General features: G+C 41.1%; 1 protein-coding gene across 14 annotated transcripts in view; it reads right to left on the minus strand.

The window, feature by feature from the left end:
• Window positions 1-13,498, minus strand: part of Crtc3 (CREB regulated transcription coactivator 3) — a 116,102-nt gene that overhangs the window by 69,515 nt on the left and 33,089 nt on the right. For 2 of the 14 annotated variants that reach the window (XM_087188438.1, XM_021264849.2), the window contains exon 3: window positions 12,458-12,636. The exons of the other annotated variants lie outside the window; for them this stretch is intronic. In XM_087188438.1, coding sequence (XP_087044564.1) covers window positions 12,458-12,622 — 165 coding nt within the window. In that variant the 5' untranslated portion in view covers window positions 12,623-12,636. The remainder of the gene's footprint in view (window positions 1-12,457; window positions 12,637-13,498) is intronic. 14 annotated transcript variants of the gene reach the window in all.

Below are 13,498 nucleotides of genomic sequence, written 5' to 3' on the forward strand. Positions count from 1 at the left end.
TAGGGCTCTGGCTGGACTCGTGGAGGACATCACTGTGGGATCCATGCCCTCATTGGATTCTCTGAGTCTCTTGCACTTGGATAGATCTTTAGCACTCTTCTGCATTTGACTTTTTGGGTGAATATTATAAGATACTCCTAGAAATGTATGTGTCCTGTATCAAATCTATTCTCTTGCAAACCATGACTACAACACACAGTATTTTTCAATGACGTCTCATATATTCACATTTGCCAATATGTACATAAAATATCTCTAAAGAAATGAATGTGACAATACTGCTGGGGGGGGGGTGCTGGGTGGCTAGGTCAGAGATGAAAGGGACACTACAGACTGCACCCTCTTTTGTTTATCTTTAATTTTGGACCTCATAAATATATGCTCATATGTATCTAGCCAAAAACATATAATTCAAAATCAAAGACTATTTCATAAAGCTATATAATACAGATACAGAAACAGGGGAATAAACAGCCATTAACAGTGGAACAAAACAGAACAAGATCTATAAAAATAAATTATTCAAAAGTTAAGATAATAGGGGTGTGGCTCAGTCATAGAATACCTGCTTGGCACACACAAGGCCATGGCTTTGACTCCTAGCACTACAAAAAGAAAAAATGAAAAACTGAGATAATTTGGCCATAGAGGAAAAAAAGGGGATCTCTGTCCCAAATCTCACATTAAAAAGTTCCAAAATATTAACAGTATTAGAACAAAATATGGGTACAGATTAAGGGTTAATGTTTGTGAATCCTTGGAGAAATGAAGTTACTCAAAACATACTACAAAAGGGGCATGGTAATCCCAGCACTGGGAGGCTCAAGCAGGAGAATTCCGAGTTCAAGGCCAGCTGAGCAATTTAGCAAGGCCTTGTTTCAAAATAAAAAGTAAAAGAAGGGCTGAAGAATGCAATTTAGTGCAAAGACCATGGGTTGAACCCCCAGCACTAGGAAAAAAATAACATACTAGAAATGGTAAAGCTGAAGGTACAAACAGATTGACACATTTTACTCATAAACAAGCAGAAAACTCCCAAACAAAAATTACTAAATGGAAAAATATTTGGAATATAAGGGGAAGACTGCAATGGAGAGACATTAAGGAGTCCTCCAATGATCCTCCTCTGCTTTGTACAACCCCCTGCCCCAAGTATGGCAGAACCTGTGACTCATGGTGACAGAATGTCATTCCCATGATGATATGACATTTATAAGGATCTGTCTTGATAGCAGAAGCACCAGAAAGATGACTCCTCAGTGGCCTAGAAGCAGTAAGCTGCCATAAAGTACATGGACATGTTGGAAAGGCCACATGACACAGAAGCACAGGTGCCTTGCAGGAGCTGAGAGTGGCTGCCAGCAAAGAACGGATGCCTTGGTATGACACCCACAGCCAGAAGCAGCTGGAAAACAGACCTCTAGTCAAGTCTCTGATTGGACCACAGTACCAGTCAGCATCTAGATTGCAGCCAAGTGAGACTCAGAAGCTGAGAACCAGGTAAGCTGTGGCTGGGACTTATCTACAGAAACTGTCAGATAATCAAATGTGTGATGTTTAAGCCATAAAACTTGTGGTTATTTGAAACACAGAAAATAAAAGTAATATACAAAGGCCAGTGATATAGCTCAGTGGTGCTGCACCTGCCTGGCAAGCACAAGGTCCTGAGTTCGATCCCCAGTACCCCCCCCAAAAAAAGTAATACACAAAAGCCAATTTACTAACATACAATAGAGCTCATATAAACTAATAAAAAGATAAAGTACTCAACAGAAAAATGAGGGCCGGGGATTTAGCTCAGTGGTTCCACCACCTGCTTTGCAAGCGCAAGGTCCCAAGTTTGATCCCTGGTCCCCCCCACCCAAAAAAAAGAAAAGAAAAATGAACAAAAGACAAACATAGCCTACAAAACAGGAAATACAAAAGGCCAAAGAAACATAAAGAGATGATTGATCTGTCTTGTGTTTTATATCCCCAGTAATTTAGAATAGTGCCAGACACGCAAGGTCATTTGGTATTTCTTAAATGAATATTATTAAAGAAATCCCAATTTAAACAATGATATACCATTTTTTACCTATTAGATTCTTGAATTAGATGAATATGAATATAAGTTATATAGGCACTTCTCCAAATATGATATACAAATGGTCAACAAGCATGTGAAAAGGTGCTCAATCTCACTAATGAAGTCTCACCTCCCACCATTAGGACAGCTACCACAACAAATAAAATACCAAACTAACAAGAAACAGAAAACATGGGCCGGGGATTTAGCTCAGTGGCACCACGCCTGCTCCACAAGTGCAAGGTTCTGAGTTCAATCCCTGGTACTGGGGGGAAAAAAAAAGAAAACAACTATTTTGGATACAGACAAATCAGAACCCCTTATGCGTTGTTGGTGGGAATGTAAAAATAGGGTGGCTGCTACGGAAAACAGTATGGCAGTTCCTTAAAAATAAAGCCAGGCATGGGTCAGGGATTTAGCTCAGTGGTGCCACTGCCTGCCTTGAAAGCGCAAGGTCCTGAGTTTGATTCCTGGTAGAAAAGAAAGAAAGAAAAATGAAAAGAAAAGAAAGAAGCCAGCCACCCAGCCTTGATGGCACCTACCTGCAATCCCAGCTACTCAGGAGGATCAGTTAAACCCAGGAATTCAAGGCCAGCCTGGGAAACCCAATAAGACTCCACCTCAAAACAAGCAAAACTAAAAATAGCATATGATTCAGCAATCTCCCTTTTGGGTATATATCCAAAAGAACTAAAAGCAGAGTCTTGAAGAAATATTTGTACAACCATTTTCATAGCAACATTATTGACACTAGCCAAGAGGTGGACACAACCCAAATGGCCATCAACACATGGATAGGCAAACTGAATGTGGTGCTTACCTACAATGGAATATTATTATGCCTTAAAAAGGAAGGAAATCCTGACACTGTAACATGGATGAACACTATGCTAACTGAAAATAGCTGGTCACACAAAGACAAATTGTGTATCATTTTTCTTATATGAAACACCTAGAACAGTTAAACTCATAGAAGCAGAAAGTAGAGGGTGATTACTAGGGGTCCAATGGGTACAAAGTTTCTATTTGCAAAGATGAAAAAGTTCTTGACACCTTTTTTGCACAACAATGTGAATGTACTTTACTATTCTCTTAAAAATAACAAAGATGGGGCTGGGAATTTAGCTCAGTGGTTCTGCCGCCTGCCTCACAAGCACAAGGTCCCAAGTTCAATCCCCAGTACCAAAAAAAATAAAATAAAAATGCATAGCAAAAGAAATCACCAACAGAGTGAAGAGGAGACCTACAAAATGAGAAAAAAATTTGCCAGCTGCTCCTCAAAGGACTAATATCTACAATACATAAAGAACTCATGAAAATTAGACCCCTCAAATTTAAAGACCTAATTAAAAAATGGGCATCTGAAATGAACAGACACTTCTCAGATGAAGAAATACAAACAGCCAATAAATACATCAAAAAATATTCAACATCACTGGCCATTTGAAAATGCAAATTAAAATAACACTAAGATTCCATCTCACCCTAGAAAGAATTGCTGCCATCAAGAACTCAACCAGTTTCATCGCCTGCTGCGCAAGTGCAAGGACCAGAGTTCGATCCCCAGTACCAAAAAAAAAGAACTCAACCAATAATAAATACCAGCAAGGCTTCAAGGAGAAAGGAACCTTTCTCCATTGTTGGCTGGACTGTAAACTAATACAACCACTATGGAAATCAGCATGGAGATTTCTCAAAAAACAAAAAACAGAAATTTCATTTGATCCAGCTATTTTCCTTATAGGTATCTTCTCAAAAGAGTTAAAGACCTCATACCACATTGGTGTATGCATACTCATGTTTACAGCAGCATAATTTTTTTTTTTTTGGAACCGAAGATCGAACTCGGGTCCTTGCGCTTGCGCAGCAGGTGGCGAAACCACTGAGCTAAATCCCCGGCCCTGGGAGCATAATTCTTAATAGCTAAATCTTGGAAGCAGCCTTTGTGTCCATCAACAGATGAATGGGTAAAGAAAATGTAGTGTTTCTACACAATGAAGTACTACTCTTCCACAAAGAAAGATAAACTTGAGTTATTTGCAGGAAAATGGATGTACCTTAAAGTGAAGCAACTCAGATGCACAAATTTAAATATGGCATGGTTTCTATTATATATGAAATAAAAGACAGATAATTGGAAAAGAGAGAGAGAAAGAGAGAGAGAAAAGTAATGTAATCCACTGGAGACAATTTATCTAAAAGGGTACTTTGATTTAGTATAATTGTCTTACATGTTTTATATGTTCTTTGGCCTATTAGTTTGGTTTTCAAACTGTATATATGATAATTAACTTTGTAAGGTCTTATAAATGAATGAATTTGATGGTGGAAAAATAAAAGAGAGTTGAGAGAAAGGGAAAAATGTGTTATTTACATGTACCAACTGCCCATAATGAATGTAATCATCATGTACTGCAAACATGTACTAATAAAAGTAAATAATAATAATAATAATAAAGATCTGTGATCTCAACCACTATAAAATAATACTATGATGATGATGGTAACAAATTTAAATTACCTGTTTTGACCACAATATTCTTAAAAAACTCGTCTATCCAGTGGTGAAGTGGATCTGCAGAAACAGATATTCTCTTAATGTTGATGGAAATACAAATTGGTACTACCTTTACAGGGGCCAATTTAGCAATATCCACCTTAATTATAAATGTACAAACACTTGCACTCAGCTATTTTCCTTGCAGAAACCTATTTCACAGATATCCTTAGATGAACACCCGAAGATCTATCACAAAAGGCTATTCCCTGAGGCACTGCTTTGGAATAGTGAACAAGGAGACACAATTTAAATGTCCCTCAGCAAATATCTAGCATGTAAATGAGGGACAGCTAGGTAAAGGTATACAGTGCTGCCATTAAAGAAAACAAGAGACTGGGGACTACTCAGTGGTAGAGCGCATAGGCCCTGGGTTTCATCCCCAGCACAGCAAAAATAAGTAAGAAAGACAAAAGAACACAGATCTTTATGCACTGATACAGAAAGACGGCTAAGATGTATTGAGTTCTGTCTTGAAGGTGCAAGTTATTTAGTATGGCATGCTTACATGGGTGTAAAGAGAAAGTATGGGTGTCCACATACATGTTTGCACACACAGAAACCTCCTCCAAGAATACAAAAGCAGTAAGTACCTCTGGGGTTAGGATGGCAGGAAGGTATGAGGGAGAGAAGAGGAAACTTCTGATTTTCATTGTATATGCTCCTACATACTTGAATTTTTACAATATGTACTTTTATAAAAATTCAAAATAAAAGGAAAACCAGGCAAATAAATAGCTCTCCAATGGCTTTACCTTGCCTCTAAGACAAAATTCAAATTCCTTAATAAAAAAGTAGAGTCCTCCACCTGCCTTGCAAGTGCAAGGTCCCGAGTTCAATCCTCGGCACCAAAAAAAAAAAAAAAAAAGGTAGAGTCCTTCCTAATCTGGTTCCTACTTCCCTTCTGGCTTTGTCTTCTCCCACTCCCACCTCATACCCAGTCCATGTTTCTGTCTCACCAAACATTACACTTTCTCCTGCTTCCACTCTGTGATGGCCGGATAGTGTTTCCTTGGCTCAGGGCCCTCCTCACTCCAGGCCTCAGCTGTGCACCCCTCGACCCCCGCAGACCATGCCTCCACCTCCAGGAAGCCCCACCTGTCTCCCACTCTCTTGCTCCTCGCTTGGAGTTTATCACACGGTATTACAACAACTTGCAAAATCACTTGTCAATCCTACCGGACTGAAGTTCTGGCAAGCAGTGACCGGGCCTGTCTGGGTCACTGCTCTATTGCTAGCATCAAACAGTGTCTGGTATATAGACTGGATTCAATAAATACTTGTTAAATTGGACTTTTTATTACCAAAGAAATAGAATCACATCACAGATAGCCCTTGTTTAATGACCTACCTATTTAAAGACTGTGTGGACTTACGAGTAGGAGTGCTGTGTGGACTTGCAACCCACTGCTTGGACTTATGACTCCTCTTTTTTTTCCTACTGTTCTGTGCATCTTCCTCTATGTTTTCTTTTTTTGTTTGTTTTTGTGGGTACCGGGGATTGAACTCGGGTCCGTTGTGCTTGCGAGGCAGGCGCTGGAGCCACTGAGCTAAATCCCCAGCCCTGTTCTGTGCATCTTGATTACAGAGCCTCCCTGTCTTTTTTGGTACAGTACACCTTGTTTTACAGTACTATAATTTTTGCTGATTGTACTGACTGTACTGTAGTTTTTATGTTCTGTCTACATTTATAGTACTGCATGTAAGAGTTAAGCAAATAAAAGCAAAATCATCAAGCTGGAGTTTCCTTTGTTCTGAATATTGTGATGTATATACTATACAATTCCTCATTTAGTGACCAATTTATTTAACAACCTAGTCCTAGGGCCAGAACTTGGTCATTAAACGAGGGATGTCTGTATAGACAAGTTAGGATCATGGGAAAGGGGGGGAGAGATTATATTCCCACCATCCAAATACAACCACCGTATGTAGTGTTTTTGTTCCCCAAGTGTGTTTTCTCATAGCTGTAGTCCCAAGCTCGACATTTCCACAAGACTCTTCTACACAATCATTTTGGTTAGGGAACACTTTGCTGCACACTTCAAAGCACAAGCTTTTTGTAAACCAAAGTAAAAGACCATCGTTTTTACCATCAAGTAAATATGCACATGAGACCAAAGGCATCTTGGACACGTTTCCATCACTAACCTCTCATTTCTGAGGAGTTTCATTTTGTATTTCATTAAGTACTGAATTTCTTGAACAATGCAGGAGGATACATTACTATAATAGTAATACTTTTTTTTTAAAAAAAGCATTGTTTTCATTTACAGCCTGCTGGGTTGGCTTTTAAAGAATTTTCTTTTCCCAAAGTAATCACTGTAAAGGAGTGCCACCATAACATTAATATGTAACACACGCATCACTGAAGAAATGGTTAGGGACTTCCTTGAAGATGTCCTAACAGTAGTGAAGTTGAGAGTAAGAGATCAAGGGCTGGGCAAGTAGCTCTGTGGCAGAGGCACTGGGTTCCATCCCCAGCAAAACACACACACACACACACACACACACGCACACACACAAAAGAAGAGCTCATACTGGTGCCCACATATTCCCTGCCTACGTCCCTGCTGAGAGTCTACAAAAAGTTCAAGAATTTGAGACAAAACTCATATAAGATGCACGTGGATCCCTAGAACATATCCAAGCCCTCCCTCATCCCCCACTACCCTTGGCCTCAACCCCCACCCTGAGATTAGAGGTTTGCCATGAGGGAGGAGATCCAGGCAGGGACTAGGTTGTGTTGTCCATGACTTGACAGCAATTTCAGTGATACTAAAACAGCAGTATTGGAGTGGCAGTGTCAAAAAGACATTAGACACAAACCAGGTAGGTCCTAGCAGCTGTGTGAAAACTTCACATACTCCTATCATAATCAGCTCATACAACTTGCTGGCTCTCCTTTTTTAAATTTTTATTTTATTTTATTGTGGTAAGGGGGAATGAACCAGTGCATGCAAGGCAAGCACTCTACCACTGAACTACATCTCCAGCCAGTGGCTCTTTTAAATTTTTTTTTTTTTTAACACAGTAAAGTAGCTATCTTTCCATGTAGCTGCAGGGTCTTTTCATTTACAATGTTAAGCTGCACAGAGCAGATGCATCACATAATGAAATCAATTATTCACTACAGAAAACAATTCTGCAATTTATCAGGACTAAACTTCTTCTATCCTAGATTATTCTCTCAGCATACAGTCCCCAAAGTAGAATTCACCAAACAATTTGAGTATCTTAACATTTTTCATGCTAATCTGAAACACAGTCTTAAACTGCTTTCAAAAAGATACACACCAGCGGCAGGAATGTGAAGCCACCTGGGTTACATAGTGAGTTCAAGGCCATTCTGAACTACATAGATAGACCCTGTCTCCAAAAAGAAGAAAAGATATACACCAATTTACAACGTCTATAATGATGTATGCAAGAATAAATTTCATTATACTTTACCAACACTGAGGATTAACTCAATTTTTTTTCCTAATTTAATGTGTGAAAAGGCTAAATTATTACTAATAGATGAACCTTCACTGACATTTACAACGTTCCAACCACCATGCTAGACGGCCCATACACATCATCTTACTTACTCCTCACAGCTGCGAAGTGGTGCTATCACTATCTCCATCTTACCGGGAGGAAACTAAGGCTCAAAAAGCTTCAGTTTCTTTTTTTTTTTGGTACCGGGGATCAAACTCAGGTCCTTGCACTTGCCCAGCAGGCGGCAAAACCACTGAGCTAAATCCCCGGCCCAAAAAGCTTCAGTTTCTGAGTGCAGTGCTCAGGAAGGGTGGAGACACTGAACCCAAGCTGTACAGTTCTGAGTCCACACTGTAACCACTCCTGCCTATGCGGTCTCACTTTATTTCAACCCACATCCCCAAAGTTTCTTTGCTAGTTTAGTTTCTTATTTCCTGATTTTTCTATCCATGGCAAATGCAAAACAAATGCAGAGAGCTAGCTTGGTAAGTTGGGGTTTCAGAGATAAAGGTAGTAGGGATAGAACCCAGGGATGCTCTACCATTGAGAGACATTCTCCAGCTCTTATTTTTTATCTTGGGACAGGGTCTTACTAAGTTGCCCAAGAGGGGCTCAAACTTGTGATCTTCCTGCCTCAATCTCCAGAGTACTTGTGATTCCAGGGGTGTACAACCAACTGTGCCCAGCCAGAGATAAGGTTTTGATAACGTGCAAGACAAGGTTTGTAGTGAAAGCAGATCAAATCAAGAAAACACCTACAGTCGGCTGGGGATTTAGCTCAGTGGTGCCACCACCTGCCTCAAAAGAGCAAGGTCCTGAGTTCGATCCCCAGTACCAAAAACAGAGAGAAAAGAAAACACCTACAGTAATGCAGTCCTAGCCTTGAGGTCTTCACAGCCAGCCTTTATGCTCAAGGCTGCAATGCTCTGCAATGCTGAGCTCCATAGCCTACAGAGCCAGATGTAAGGCAGAGAAAATCATAGAGAAGGTCAAGCTCTTGACCCCTACCTGCTCCAGAAGTTCCTAAAGAACTCTCTCCACTACTTCATTCCTATGTAAAAGCGAGAGAGCAGCTAGTACCAGCCCTAATGATGTCATTGGTTTAACATATGAAGAAATCAGGAAATGTTTTTTTTCTTCAAGAAATACTCCGGTTGAATTTCCTCAACAGGTTTCAACTTCTGCATTCAGAGAAAATAGTTCTCTTTCAGTAACTCAAAAAAAGAACAAAACACTACCCAAAGGACAACGGGGACGGGAAAGCAGTTACTAGCACGGACTGTGGACCTGAGCCTGGACTTCAGATCTGGCTTTCCCACTTATGACTGTGTGGGAGGAGGCTGCTTAACCTTCTTATCCTCCATCATCCCCAAATCAGGAAGGACAGTGACAGCACCTGCTCTGGGGATACTAGGAGGACCCAACAACACAGAAAAAGCACTGAACATTTGTGCTCAAAACAGGTACAGACTGAGCACTTTTCCCAAGCAGTGGTAGTGATAGAAGCTGTAGTAGCATATAGTAAATAATGATGGTAGGAACCTTATTTGAAAGACAAGGAAGAAGCGAGGTAGAAAAGAAAGAAGGAAGAAAAAAGTAAATTTCCTTTTCCATTTCATTCAGAAACAACAAATAAACATGGTAGACAAATAGTAGGAAGTAGTTGGAAAAATTCAGACAAAGTGAGCAGACTTTGAGTCTTGTACCAGCCACTTACTAGCTCAGTAACCTTAAGCAGAAAACCTAAATTTTTTTGTTCTCACATTTTTGTTGTTGTTGTTATGTGTTTGCTTATTTTGTGGTACTGGAGATTGAACCCAGGGCCTTCACAGTGAGCTGTAGCCCAGTTTTTTTTTTGGAGATGGAGTCTCACTAAGTGACCCAAGCTGGGTTCAAACTTGTGATCCTCCAACCTCAGTCTCCTGAGCTGGTGGGCTTAGAGCTATGTACCACTGCACCCAGCTACTACTTTTACTTTTTGACCTCTGCACCTAAAAAGGTACAGAGCCCACTCTCAACCTACAAATTCTGATTTGCCTGCAAGGACAAGCAGTCATTATGGAAAGATACCTGTGCCAAATTAGAATCAATTGTTATTGGCAAAAACCCGGAGAAGGCTATGGTTTGTCTCTCATAAATGCTCCCTTTTTCATAATAATCTGCCTGTTTAATTCTGAACTACATTTTAACCTGCAAGTTGCTTCAAAACTTACACTTCTTAAATTTTATTTTTTCTTTGAGTTAACACGGAATAATTAATTGTACATATTAAAATGTTTAGGGCCGGGGATTTAGCTCAGTGGTTCCGGCCCCTGCCTCGAAAGCACAAGGTCCAGAGTTCAATCCTCGGTACCAAAAAAAAAAAAAAAAATGTTTAAATGATAGTTCTAAATTAATTAACTCTAAATGTATCTCAAAAGCTGCTCAGAGTTGGAACAGGCACAGGCTGGCAGAACTGTCTCTTGAACAACTCCATGAAAGACAAGATGTCGGGAGATACTGAGGAGAGATAAGCTGGTGAGTCACCACCTCACAGCCTGTCTTGGCAGGAAGAGTCATGACCCACATGGCCAAGTTGCTCTGGTTAGCTGCCCCTCCTCCATTCTGCTGATCTTTTGGACTCTTGGGGTCTAGTATCTCCCTCCCTCCAGGCTACTGCCCCCTAGATCTGCCTTTCCTGACTACCGTCCAGTGTGAAACTCCTATCTGGGTGGCTGAGTGAAGCCTAACCCAAGGAGCAATTTCTTCTTCAGTAGTCCAGAAAAGTTTGTCTAGGACTGAAGGCAGGATTAAGCTAATAAAAAGATTTCCCAGGAGCCCAAAGGAGTGAATAAACAGAATATAACCTAAGAAAAGAAACCAAGTAAAAGTGACACTGAACTGGGATTTGAAGGCCCCAAGAAAAAGACATCCCTCCAGACTGAGAAAAAGGAAAAATAAAACACTTTTCCTAACCGAAAATGAAGTGATCGTGTGTCGAGCCTTGTTTAATTTGTTAAATAAGAGCAAAGACCTGGGAGAGATAAACCTGGGTTAGAATTCTGACGCAGTCACTTCCCACTTTTGTGACCTTGGTCATGTTACTGTTTAAGCATCAGTAAAATGGGGATGACAGTACCTATCTCAGAAAGCCCACAGGAGGATTAGATGATACAGGACTCAGGAGCACTGCACTCTCCTCCTCACCATTGCTGGACTCCCTCCAGTGCCCAGGTTGTAGTTCAGAGAGGGAGCACTTTGCATTCGCAAGGCCCTGGGTTACAACCCCAGCACCAACACAAACAACTCCTGTCTAAAGTCTGTGGAAAAATGTTTTCCCTCCTACTCAAGGAAACTAGCAGAAAGAAAATGGTTACCATAGGGACTGCCTCCAAAGAGGTTTCCAACAGAAAATGAGAAGGGAGAACTTTCTGAAGTCACATTCCCAAGAGCCTGGGGTAAAGACAGAAAGAGCTGAGACATTAGCTGTTTGTTGTCAAGGCAGCCAACTTGTACACCCAGGGAGTTCTGTGAAGCAAACTATTGTCTTGGAACAGGAAAGCAATGCAGTGTGTGGCATCAGGGCTTGTGCAGAATCTTCCACAGATGGCATTCCAACTCTTGGAAAATGTCACAAGTAATAATTCACAACTAAAGCTTTATTTTAAAGTTTAAAATATAAAAACTGCCTCTTTCATAACATAGGGGCCAATTCTAACTCCTGACTATTGTGAAATTTTCTAGGGAATTGGAACAAAACTTTGGCTCATCCTACTGCCAAAACATGTGGCAATTTAAAAGTTTAGTTCGAGACAATCACTACTTTAAATGTCGTGCTTCTTCTCCCTCTTTTACAACCTGGCAGTCAGAGGCTGGAGTCAAGGACAGAGGTCTGCTCCATATTAACATGATTTGAACTTCACATGGAATCAAAATCCAAGGTAATCTAGAGCCCTCACTTCTGACCTGTCCTAGCCCTGCCACTGCCTAGGGTGTCTTCCTTCTGGTACTCTGTCTCTCCTGGGAGCTGCCCTGAGTCAGGCATTACTATCCAGCCCACCTGACCCTGGCACAGGCCAAGTAAAACTTCAAAAGGGTTTTTATCCAATCACTGAGAAATTTTTAAATGGAACTACCCTTATAGAATTGAAGGAGCTTCATATAAACAGCAAAAGCTTGGTTCTCTAGCCCTGCATAGAGCACCTGCACAGAAAGACAGGGAGAATGGTATCAACAATTTCTTGAAATTGTATTAGAAGGCAAATATACCCCACCTCTAGTGCTTCACTCAATAGAAGCTTCACAGGAACTTTGCAACATTTATTGAGCAATTAACTATGCATTGGGCATTATTCAAAGGATATACATGCCTTAACCAATGTAATCTTCACAAGTTTATCTTCAGTGCTCTCATCCACTGCTGACAGATAAATGAACTGAGGCACGGAGAAGGGGAGGAGCTTGTCTAAGTTCCCAGTGCTAGTTTGTGGGAAGCTGCTGATGAGACCCCCACAGTCTGACTTCAGAGACTGCATTCTTGACCACCATCCTAAGACACCAAGCAAAGCAGGAAAATGTCACTGAGTTTATGCATCAGATGGGAGGTTGTAAAGATTTATTCAGGAGATTTATTGAAGCTGCTGTATCAAGAGAAGGATTTGCACAATATTCAAAGTGCCTGAAAGATCCATTGTGTTGAACACTCAAATGATTTATAAAAGTTCTTGGGGAGGGCTGGGGACTTAGCTCAGTGGGTCCGCTGCCTGCCTTGCAAGTGCAAGGTCCCGAGTTTGATCCCCCATACAAAAAAAAAAAGTTCTTGTGGGGGAATGCTCAGGATTGAACCTATGGGTGCTCCGCCATTGAGCTACATCCCCGCTCCACTCCTTTTTTTTAATTTTGAGAGAGGGTCTTGCCAAGTTCCCCAGGCTGGCCATGAACTAGTGATCTTCCTGCCTCAGTCTCTTAAGTAGCTGGGATTACAGGTGTGTACCATCACACTGGGCACTAGACAATTCTTGTGTGAGACACCAGGATCAATCAAACCTGGACCCCAGGGACAGCAGCACTGGTGATTCACTGATGGGCCCTGTACTTATTGTTCAGACTCACACAAGACCTGTAGTTCAGGTAGGCAACGTCTGTGTGCTGCTCTCATTCCCCAGCGCTGCAATACTCAGATCCTGGAGGATTTAAAGAGCTGACGGCCTGATAGGAAGTCTCACAGTTTTGGAAGAGCTGCAAACTTTTCACCATATGAGTTATGTGTCTAGCTTCCGAGCCTGCCTTTGGAGTTGAGCCCACAGGAGATGTCTGAAACATGCATCATCTGCCCTCTTCACACCATGGAGGGACAGCGGATTAAGCTGAAACCAAAGTGTGCACAGGGAAGGCAACGTATGCCTGATAAT

Source organism: Heterocephalus glaber, unplaced genomic scaffold, assembly GCF_053883595.1.
Source record: "Heterocephalus glaber isolate CG9 unplaced genomic scaffold, H.glaber_assembly_v1.0 deba00001531, whole genome shotgun sequence".
NCBI classification, from domain to species: Eukaryota; Metazoa; Chordata; class Mammalia; order Rodentia; family Bathyergidae; genus Heterocephalus; species Heterocephalus glaber.